Source organism: Amyelois transitella, chromosome 16 (assembly GCF_032362555.1).
Source record: "Amyelois transitella isolate CPQ chromosome 16, ilAmyTran1.1, whole genome shotgun sequence".
Lineage (NCBI taxonomy): Eukaryota > Metazoa > Arthropoda > Insecta > Lepidoptera > Pyralidae > Amyelois > Amyelois transitella.
The window spans coordinates 1,093,871-1,105,701 of NC_083519.1; the positions used below are offsets into that span (position 1 = coordinate 1,093,871).

At 36.1% G+C, this 11,831-nt stretch overlaps 2 protein-coding genes across 3 annotated transcripts in view; one reads left to right on the forward strand and one right to left on the reverse strand.

Moving 5' to 3' along the window:
- The window catches only part of LOC106138934 (uncharacterized), a 103,994-nt gene extending 99,022 nt beyond the window's left edge, over window positions 1-4,972 (forward strand). For both annotated transcript variants that reach the window (XM_060948501.1, XM_060948500.1), the window contains one exon: window positions 2,368-4,972. In XM_060948501.1, the coding sequence (XP_060804484.1) occupies window positions 2,368-2,887 (520 nt within the window). In that variant the 3' untranslated portion in view covers window positions 2,888-4,972. The remainder of the gene's footprint in view (window positions 1-2,367) is intronic.
- Window positions 4,973-5,044: 72 nt separating this feature from the next.
- LOC106138935 (zinc transporter ZIP3) lies at window positions 5,045-9,587 on the reverse strand. The gene is made up of 4 exons (XM_013340243.2): window positions 8,705-9,587; window positions 7,056-7,268; window positions 5,729-5,885; window positions 5,045-5,188 (listed from the first exon to the last, which is right to left on the reverse strand). The coding sequence occupies exons 1-4, from the start codon at window positions 9,233-9,235 to the stop codon at window positions 5,175-5,177; spliced, it is 915 nt and encodes a 304-aa protein (XP_013195697.1). The 5' UTR covers window positions 9,236-9,587; the 3' UTR covers window positions 5,045-5,174.
- Window positions 9,588-11,831: the final 2,244 nt, after the last annotated feature.

Here is an 11,831-nt window from a genome sequence, read left to right on the forward strand (position 1 = left end):
CTTGCTGGTTTCTGGTCTCCTGGTAGAATAGCTAGTCCTTACTAGTATTTTGCATCCAGTTTTTACTTTTTCATATTATTTTTTGTGCCTTAAAAGTATAATCATAATATTATTTAAATCAACACAACCACACCACTCACATCGCATACAGTAAGTACTCTAGCGTATTTATGATCTCCTGGTAGAAATTACTAGTTCTTACTAGTCTTTCGCATCTACATATTTCTACTTTTTCATAGTATTTTTTGTGCCTTAAAGGTATAATCAATATTATTTAAATCAACACAGCCACACCACTCACATCGCATACAGTGAGTACTCTTGCTGGTTTCTGGTCTCCTGGTAGAATAACTAGTCCTTACTACTCTTTTACATCTGCTTCTACCTTTTCAAATTACCAGCGATGAAATTTGCGCCTTATAAGTATAGTATTATTATAATATTAATTGATTTAATTAATATTATAATAATACTATACACGAGCCGCGTGCGGCGCTCCCCACAGCCACACCACTCACATCGCATACAGTGAATACTCTTGCTGGTTTCTGGTCTCCTGGTAGAAATAACTAGCCCTTACTCGTATTTTGCATCTAGTTCTACTTTTTCATATTAGCAGGCTTCTGCTGTCTTTAGGATATTCAGGGCGCAATTTGTAAGCACTTCTTAGTATCCATGATCATTTAGTACGAGTCTTTGCTTATAAAATGTCTTTATTTCTCTCGTTTGCTGATATCACTAGCAATATTTTTTTAATGATTCTAAGATCTACAGCATACCTACCTACTTAATCTTTTGATAAATAAATTCGACTTCTTTATTTTTAAAAGTAGATTATCCACAAATCACTGCATCATTCATTACTTAACCTTGACCATCTTAACATTGCCATATTTATGCAATAGTTAATGCACACCATTTGATTTCCAATCTCAAGTCTCAATTTAACACACTTACCTAATGGCCAACAATTTATCTGTTTAAAGTTCAACACCATATCCACTTTAAACAGAATCACTATCATGAATCTAGCGTCAGGACCAGAACTAATCTCATGATTACAGATTGCTTTGATTATGTATGACCTTAAGCTTACATGCTTCTACAATCGGCGATAATTGGTCAAATAAATTTTCTAACTTTGTTAACAAATACCAAGTAGGTACAATTATTTTAAAAATGTATTGTTTAATTTACGCACTGGCCGCTAACAAAAAAGTAATAATTTTAAGAGACGAACAAAGTACGATCGTCTTCTGTTAAATTTCTACAACGATGATCTAAGACGCAATAAGTAAAATTTTTTTTAAATGTTTTAAAATTTTTATATTACAGTTTTCTTTATGTTTACCAACACAGTATTTTATTTGAATCCTGGCTTAATTATCTAAACAAAAATAGGCCACGTTGCTTAACAAATTTCGACTTTCTTTTTGCATATTATATTCAATATCAATACAATTTTTATTAAACGCAAACTGTCTTGTCATATTTTTTAGATTCACAACATGCTTGTTGTCATCATGAGTCGTTATAAAAATTAGAATTAAATGAGGATTAAAATCATACACTCGTATTAATATTATCACTTCATTCGTGTCGTGTATGTGGAACTAAATACTTTTACGTAGAACAATATCTTTGATCCAAATCATTTATTTATAATGATTTTAGGTTTTAACGCGTGACGTGAGACGGGAGTAACAACTCTATATGATTAACTGACTAACTTTAGGATTTTGCGCGTTCGTTGGTAGCCTCTTGTTCTGGAATGGTTTCAGGAGAAAACTCTCCAATAAATGATCATATATAATAAAAGTTTGTACTAAAATAAAAACTGTTTTTAAATGACCTTATCTGATGCTGACCATACTACCTCCAATAATGCAGGAGTCGTTTCTAATCCAAACCCATCAACAGCATGCTAAATGTCAATAGGTTCTTTGATAGTCGATTATATGAGCTTAGAATTTCAACAATACTTCAATACGAGTAACAATGTAGTATATGGCTTCATTATGTTAAGTTTGTAGTTGGATGGTTAAATATTTGTAATAATTTCATGAGCGCAAAAATGTTGCCCTTAACTAAAATATGATATGTAATGGTTATGAAAATGATGGTGAATCCACTATTAACACCACTTCTTTACTAAACAATTTTTTGTTTACTTAACATGATTTTTTTCAAACTTCATCGTGTAGTTCCATAATTGACAGCGCTTTAGACTTACGCCAACTACTCCACGTCATGCACTTCTTCCTTGCAGAGAAGAGAGTACTCTCTTTATTGTAATTGACAGACCCGCTTTTTCTGTCATGCCCTTCATGAAAAACCTATTTAACGATACAAATCTGTCCATTCCAGGACCGATGAGGAGCTAGACGCGACGATGGCGTGGCGTCGCTCCCATTGGCGCGAAATGAACTCCATTCTCCGCCGCGAGCGGGAGGTCGTCGAGTGTTGCCCCTCCGTCCTCGAGATGGTCGCCAAAAAGGGGGGCAGGACCTACAGCGGCCTCTACGTAGAACTGTACGAAGACGGCGAGAACAAACAACGACTTTACGAACTCTCTTGTGCCCCAGAAGTCGTTGACAGACCATGCCGTTTCGTTGACCCCCGAGTGTATAACCAATCGCGGTGTGTTCAAAAGTATTCGTATTCTTACGCTCTAGTGCGGTACACGACGGCGACAGAAATGCCCCACCCGCGGACTGAGGGACACTTCGCTGTGCCGGGCTCCGGAGACTGGTCCATGGATTATGTGAAAGTGCGAGCCGGATGCGAGTGCCAAATCACGCCCAAAAGGAAGGCCCCACACAAGAAGAAAGAACGCCACCGACAGAGGAGGAAAAACAGAAAACTGGAAGAGGACGAAGAAACTTGATCGTTGGTGATACTTTTCTTACCAGTGGGACTTAAAATAAAACAGGCGACCTGTTTAGTATTACGTGGATTGGGGTGATGGCGCCTGGTCTCGGTACCAGATGTCAGCGACCAATCATTTATGTTACCGACGGCGGGAGAACGCCTTAATTCGGTAGATGTATTTTCACTGTATTTATTTTGGAAATTTTGTCTATTTAATTATAATACGCTTGTTTTAGTATTTTAGTGTCGAACGTCGGTTTTGATGCTGACCTATTTATTTACCTTTTAAACGCGTGAATTGGATTTTGTCGAATTACTTAATGTTTCAGTGTTTATTTCAATGAAGAATAAGGCATAATCTATAAAAAGTTTACTTACAATAAAAAATATATCCATTTTTAAGATCGCCTTATTTTCACTTATACTTCCATGTGGAACAAAAATACCTGGATACTACAATTAAGCATTTATGTAACAATTTCAATTCTTGCGTTTAAATGGTAAAAAGAAAGTGCCTTAAACAGTGCCTTATTATTTAAAATTGTTGCAAATGTAAGTGCATAGCTATTCCAATACGTATTTTTTTGTATATGTATTTACTAAGTATTATTTTTCATGTTTAATCTTTCAATGTTAAAAATCTGCTGTTTTTTGTTTTAGATTATCTCATCACAAGTTTTACAATTCATTTTACTTACAATTGGGTATTTAATTACTTTTTATTAAAACTGGTAAAAAAAAGTTTTATAGTTTTGATTCGACCTCAAATACGTATCAGTAATATGAATGAGATAATCAATTTGTATGCCTTCATTGTAAGTATTACAATATAATGTGTGTTCACTTATTTTGGTGGGCGGTATGTTTTACACTTTAAAAATATCATATAAAATCGAAATTCACACGAAATGTTTTTATTCGCCTAACTGTATAAAACAGAGCATTTTGTTATTTTTGCTAACTTACATATTCACGATGTTATCTTGCTTTTGTACTAAGCTAAAATCATGATACTAAAATAAAATCACGCCTCTTTCCCGGAGGGGTAGGCAGAGGTTTCCTATAAAATCATAATTACTGTTATTAAAACTAATATGCGTTCACTTATTCTGGTGGGCGGTATGTTTTACACTAAAACAAACTTGCTGCGACATGCTGTAGAGACACCAAAATAAGTGCCTTTATATTTAATTCAAACAAATCAATGAAGTTGCGCCAACTCATTAACTCGCTCTCTGATTCTCTTCCCATTAAAATTAAGATTATTTATTTCGAATTAACAACTGATATTTTTTTTTGTTATTATAAACCTAACGGCACTTATTTTTCTTAGATGTAAGAACATCGAGTCAAAGATCTGTATTATTATCTATTTTGTAATACTTTTTATTGTATTTAAAGTTTAGTTATTGTAAGAATTAATTACTATCTATTTATACTGTTTAAATACGAGGTATTCCCATAATCAGTATGAGTATTAGTTCTACGCAAAAGTCGCTTTCATAATGTATTGTTGTAAAAAAAGCAATAGTATTTTGTGGACGGAGATTATTTTGTGCATTTAAAATGTTTAAGAAAAATAAAATTGTAATCTGTATTAACGCCATCTTTTAGCGAATAGTCTCGTAACGTATTGACTACAGCGCCATCTATTGTGGAGTAGTCAAACTATTTGGTTACTTAATGGTTACATTGTCCAAAGATAGATGCCGCTACTCAAAATATTCAGTGCCATGATTTTGTCATTGTCTTGTTTGACAACTACTTACCTAAACATTTAAATTGACATTGGCAAAATCAATTCTACCAAATGATATGTTGGAAAAAGTTCATAATTTTCATCCAAACGTTATTTGTGTAACGATAGTTTAATGGAATAACTGGACATCAATATAAAATAGGTAACTTAAGTTTTTCATTCACATATTTTGTACATAAATAACATTCATCATTTAATATTCCATATTTTGTTATAATTTTAACTTTTGAATCGATACATCACTTTTTTTTAAATCTGTGATGATATTTCAACAATTTTACAGGATATCCAAATAATTGTTATACTCATATATAAATGAAATTATATTTTACATACAGTTTGCCATATTTCCTACATTTGTACATTTATTGTTGACGTCAAAACATAATATTAAATAAAATAAAAAACCAGAAATAGCAAAAGTTGTTTTATTGTCATAAAAAAACATCATTATTATACCTATAAAGATGGTAGTCTTACTTACATAGTAAAATCATTACAAGACTTCACATATTCTTATTATATTACTTACTTTTTTAAATCTCTAGGCATCATGATCTGAAATAAGAAATAAAAGTTGGTGAGCATTTAAGTTGATAAACATAACATATAATTACGTCTATATCCCCTGTGGGGCGGACAGAGTCAACAGTCATCAAATCATCAACATGATCAATGTTTATAATTATTTGTTATTATCTACTTGTGCACACAAAATTTCTCTAAAAGGGTTCAGATGAAATTTTAAAATATTTAATTAATTTACCTAATTAAATTTGCCGTGCCGTGTGGTTCCCGGCACCAATGCAAAAAAGAATAGGACCACTCCATCTCTTTCCAATGGATGTCGTAAAAGGCGACTAAGGGATAGGCTTACAAACTTGGGATTCTTTTTAGGCGATGGGCTAGCAACCTGTCACTTTTTGAATCTCAATTCTATCATAAAGCCAAATAGCTGAACGTGGCCATTCAGTCTTTTTAATACTGTTGGCTCTGTCTACCCCAAGGGACATACATACATACATACATATAATCACGTCTATATCCCCTAGCCGGGTAGACAGAGCCAACAGCAAGTGGTATGCCTAATGAACTCACCAAGGAACTTAGTAAGCAGGTACATGATCGCGAATCCCACGCCCACGGCTACGAACTGCGCTATTCCCGCGCTGCGCCTGCGCTCGTGCCAGCGCGCCCTCTCGCGGGGAAGCACCTCACTCACTGTCACGTATAAGAGGGTACCGGCCGCCAAAGCCTGAAAGAATAACAAATAATTTTTACATACATATGGTCACGTCTATGTCCCTTGCGCGGTAGACAGAGCCAACAGTCTTAAAAAGACTGAATGACCACGTTCAGCTATTTGGCTTAATGATAGAATTGAGATTCAAATAGTGATAGGTTGCTAGCCCATCGCCTAAAAAAGAATCCCAAGTTTGTAAGCCTATCCCTTAGTAGCCTTTTACGATATCTACGGGAAAGAAATGGAGTGGTCCTATTCTTTTTTGTATTGGTGCCGGGAACCACACGGCACCAAAATGCAAATAATTTTTAAATAATTAAATTTAAATAAAAAAGTTTATTTGAAATTTAAAGAAAATTTTTACTTATATTTAAAAGCTAAAGAACTTATTTGAATTATTTAAATCTGAACGTGACCTGACTGTAGGCTCTGTCTATTCCTAAGATCTATTCTTTATTTCTTAAAGGGTAAAGACGTGTTTGTATGTAAGTACATTAATTTGTTATACATAATATATTGGATCATGATTACATAATGACGTTTCAGTTCATTACTACATACAAGTTGTATTTAAAAAATAAACAATTAGGTAATGAATTTTTTTAGTACCTACTTAAATCTGAAATTTGAATTTTCTTCCTCATCCTTGCTTTTAGTCCCGGTAGCATCGTTGTCAGCATTCTAGAGAGAAGCCTTCGACCATTGACCCGGGATTGGGTGAGTCAGGTTTTTACATGAAGCGACTCCCATCTGACCTCCGTAAACTTTGCAAGTAACCCTAACTGGATTTGATTATATATACCCGTATAGGATCGATCATAATTACACATCCAATTTCCTGAATGTGCAGGTTTCCTCTCGATGTCTTCCCTCACCATGGGTTGAGCATGGGTTAGTATACAAACTAATGTACCTACATAACTTTGTAATAGTCATTGGTACATTGGCCGAGATGGGATTCAAACCTGTGCCTTTCTGCGCATCACGCATTTTAAGCGGTACCTTACCCATTTTTTTTTTATTTGTTATAGCTTTAAGTTTGTTTGTTCCAATTCGACCACCGACGTTCAGACATCTGACATTTTAATGTAGTTGGTGTAACAATAAAAATTCCCGAATTTCCCATTAAAGCGGGGAAAAATCTTGCGCATTAAAATTCGCGGCTCATAGCTAGTTTTTTACCTGCATAATAGGCACTGCAACAGAATCCTTCAGCGTGTTGACAGCGTCCAACCCTGCGCCGGCGCCGATGCCAGCCACCGAGCCGCCGCTAAACAGGCCCACGCTGACGATGTGCGCGCACAGCCGGCCCGGTGCGCTGGCGCATAGTTCCGCGCCGAGACAGAAGCCGACGACAAACTTGTGAGAACACACCGCTCCGAGGAGGAGTAGAACCTGGAATAGTTTATTTTTAATTAATATGTTATATGTGGTAAGCCGTGTGGTTTCCGGCACCGATGGAAAAAATAGATGGGACCATTCCATCTCTTTCCCATGGATGTCGTAAAAGGCAACTAAGGGAAAGCTTATAAACTTGACTTGGGATTCTTCTTTTAGGCGACGGGCTAGCAACTTATCTCAATATGAATCGCAATTCTATCATTAAGCCAAACAGCTGAACGTGGCTTAGCAGTCTTTTCAAGACTGGTAGCTCTGTCTACCCCGGAAGGGATATAGACATTATTATATCGGCCTCTGTTGCGTAACGGTAGTACGCTTGTCTGTGACACCGGAGGTCCTGGGTTCGAATCCTGGCCAGGGCATGATGGGAAAAGAATTTATCTAGTTAAGTATTTATTATAAAATATAGTATCGTTGAGTTAGTATCTCGTAACACAAGTCTCGAACTTACTTCGAGGCTAACTCAATTTGTAGGTATAATTTGTCCCGTATATATTTATTTATTTATATATGTATGGATTTAAGTTTTGAGATCTTCGTGAGATCTATGTTTGCGGCAAACGACTTGTGTTTAATACACTCTTAATACCCAAAAGTCATTTCATTACAATACACGAATTGTTTTATCTAATTGTCTCTTTATCGTGTTGATATCTCTAAAACCTCGTGTGGTAAATAGGCCATTCGATAACGCCGTTATAAGCCGTTGAAACCAATACACACAATGTGCCGTGTGGTTCCTGGCACAAATGTAAAAAAGGGAACCCTCTCCAGGTATTCGTAAAAGGCGACTAAGGGATGGGCATACAAACTTGGGATGCTTCTTTTAGGCGATGGGCTAGCAACCTGTCACTATTTGAACATCAATTCCATCATTAAACCACCAGTATAGTTTATTTTATTTCGTTCTATTAGATCAGTATAAATAAATATTGCCTACCTAGTTACGTACTCCAATTTGTTTTCCATTGAAAATTTTGAACGATAGCAATTTTACTTAAGTATATTTATTGCAATACTTAAGTTAAGTATCGTTAAAAATTTTCAGTAGGTACATAAGTCATCTTTCTCCTACGCTTTTTAGCCCCGAAATGAGCATTTATCGGAAACAGGTTTTGTGTTTTAGTATTCACAATCAAGACAATACAAAAATACTGATAGATAAGATTAAAGTGAGATTATTACTAAGGAAAGAAAACTATAAAACAACTAGATAGCGCCCGCGACTCCGCATAAAAATAAAAATCCCGTTATCACCTGTTCCCGTGGGAATTTCCAATAATACTTTCTCAACGGATGCCTGTATCATAGGGACTATCTTCATGCAAAGTTTCAGCTCGATCCAACTAGTAGTTTGGGCTGGGCGTTGGCAGAATAGTCAGTCAATTAGTTACCTTTGAGTTTTCATATAAAATATAGATAAGAGTTACCTGTGACGCGCTGTTCTGAAGACCTATCGCCAATCCCTCAAGAAAACTATGCACAAACAATGCACACAATAACCCGACCACGCCTGAAGAGCTCTTATTGCAAGGCTCCGTGTGACTGACATGACACATCCTTGGATTATCCGCATCACCACAGCACCGGTCTCTCATCTCACCATCCCTTTGTGAAGAAAGCAGTCCAGTCTCTTCGCTACTCCCATAAGACCTCCTTTGACTATGCCCATTATCAGGCTGGTAAAACAAATGAACAATCTCGTCCACAATGTACACCAAAAAGAACCCAACGCACAAAAGCAATTCTGAATAATCTGGTAAGTCTTCCCGCGCTTCAGGCAGCATGTGGGTTAAAGAAGTAGCAAGAAGTACGCCAGCGCCGAAACAAAGGAGGCAAGATATGAACAAAGGGTGCCTCTGTCTGGTTGTCTCAGAAAAACAGGCCGGTAGCATGCCAGTAACAAAACTACCTAACCCTAATGTCAACATTGCAATCGCCTTTGCTGTAGAAACCTCCATGTTTTATCCTTTGTGAAAAAAACAATCTTCAATTTGAGTCTTCCAATTTTAAATTGATTTAAAAATAAAGCTTGTCTCTGGCTCTAAAATAACTCCGTCACATTTCCAACATATTGGAGCGCCACTCAAAAAAAAAATATTGTCACTTTAAACTTGGAATACGATATCGTATCGTTTACAAAAAATTCTAGATGTACCTACGAGGAAAATTTAAATTCGTCGTTTTGATTCACAATGCTATCATTATGTATTTACACTGATATCAATATTATCACACATGTTTATCTTTTTTATTTATTCACATGGCGTCTACCCGACACGACTGATTGCAAATGAATAAACCGTATGTATGTGATGACCGTCACTCCTGCCTGATTTGTAAATAACGCATTCAATCTATGATATTAACTTGTATTACAAGCGCCATAAGGTGTATTTTTAAAATGTCTATATTAAGACGTTCTTGAAATTAGTTGTATATTTGTATCAATTATAATAAGACCTTTAACATAATATTATGAAAGTAAACGTAATGGTCTAATTAAAGTGGATAGCGACAAACAAAGATGGCTGCTTTTAAACTTTTTATCCCAAAATACTCGCAGTCACAGACGGGCATGACTCCGATCCAGTAGGTATACCCACATCAAGAAAATACACGAAGCGTCTCCTGTCTGATGTAGATACGTGACACTTAACATAACATACATACATACATATAATCACGTCTATATCCCCTGTGGGGTAAACGAGGGGGAGTGGTCCTAATTTTTTTATTGGTGCCGAGAACCACACGGCACGCACGACACTTAACATTAGGAAATTTACTCAACTTGGATAATTAGACCTAGATAAAAGTGCTTATTTCCCTAGTTGCCTTTTACAGGAGAAAGAAATGAAATTGCCCTACTCATTCAGGTCAGCCACGGGCAATAAGTGGTGTGAGGGATTATTTATAAGGAATTTATCTTCGTATATTTTTATAATTATAAACCTACTTTGAATAAGTAAATAATTATAAAAATAAACGGGACAGATTACACAGATTTAGTTAGCCTCGAAGTAAGTTCGAGACTTGTGATAAGAGATACTAACCCAACGATACATACTATATTTTTTAACTTTTTCTGATTGGCCTGGGTCGCATGCACGTCGCGGGCACAGCTAGTTATAAATAAATATACATACATACATAAAATCATGCCTCTTTCCCGGAGGAGTAGGCAAAGACTACCTCTTTCCACTTGCCACGATGTCTGCATACTTCCTTCGCTTCATCCACATTCATAACTCTCTTCATGCAAGCTCGGCGATTTCGGGTACTTTTGACCTGACCCTTTACCAGGACGTCCTTAATTTGATCAAGACTCCGACCTTTCCCTCCACACTCTCCTTATAAATAAATATATACGAGACAAATTACACATATTGAGTTAGCCTTGAAGTAAGTTCGAGTGTTACGAGATACTAACTCAACGATACTATATTTTATAATAAATACTTATAGATAAACGTCCAAGACCCAGGCCGATCAGAAAAAGTTAGTTTCTCATCATATCCTGATCCGGTATTTATTTTCATTCATAAAACCACACAATTTTACATTTACCCAGAAGGGTAGGCGGAGCTTCAACTTTACATTTGCCACAAATCCCTGCATACTTCTTTCGCTTCATCGAGATTCACAAAGTTCGTTGATTTAGGGTTGACATTTCACCAGGACGTCCACCAATGTAAAACGTAATTACCATTAATACCACGGATCATTATAACATGATTCGAAACGGCCGAGATCCCGGCACCAATATGAAATAGAATAGGACCAGGACCACTCCATCTCTTTCCTACGGATGTCGTATAAGGGATTAAGGGATAGGTTTATAAACTTGAAAATCTCCTTTTAGGCGATGGGCTAGCAACCTGTCACTATTTTAATGTCAATTCTATCATCAAGCTTAGAAGCTGAACATGGCTTATCAGTCTTTCAAGACTGTTGGCTCTGTCTTCCGCGCAAGGGAAATAGACGTGATTATATGAAGAATGAAAGAATGAGACAAAATAAAGGTACGTTACGTGCGCGTTTAATAAGTGTATTGTATTTAAATAGCAAAACATAAGTCTTTTGTTGTATATTACTCACTACCTTGTTTTATCTTTAGGGGATTACCATTTCCTACCTATCAATAATTCAAAAACTGGATGTTGGAACAAAGTATCGAAAATATTTGTAATTACTAATATGTAAGTAATCGGTACTTTTTCTTATCAATTATTACAATGTTTTTGTGCCGGGTTATATTTCTACTAGAACAAATACCTAGCGTAGGTACCTACTTCATTTTCGTTGAAAAATTGTTTGTGCGCGCGGCTCCCGTCCCTTGGGAATTGAATCCCGAGAAAATAGCTTATGTTACTGTCTGATTAAATTTCGTCAAAATCGGTTCAGTATTTTTCCCATCCATCACCACCATCGCCTAAAAGAAGAATCACATGTTTATAAGCCTATCCCTTAGTCGCCTTTTACGACATCCATGGGAACGAGATGGAGTGGTCCTATTTTTTTTATATTGGTACCCGGGAACCACACAGAATTGCC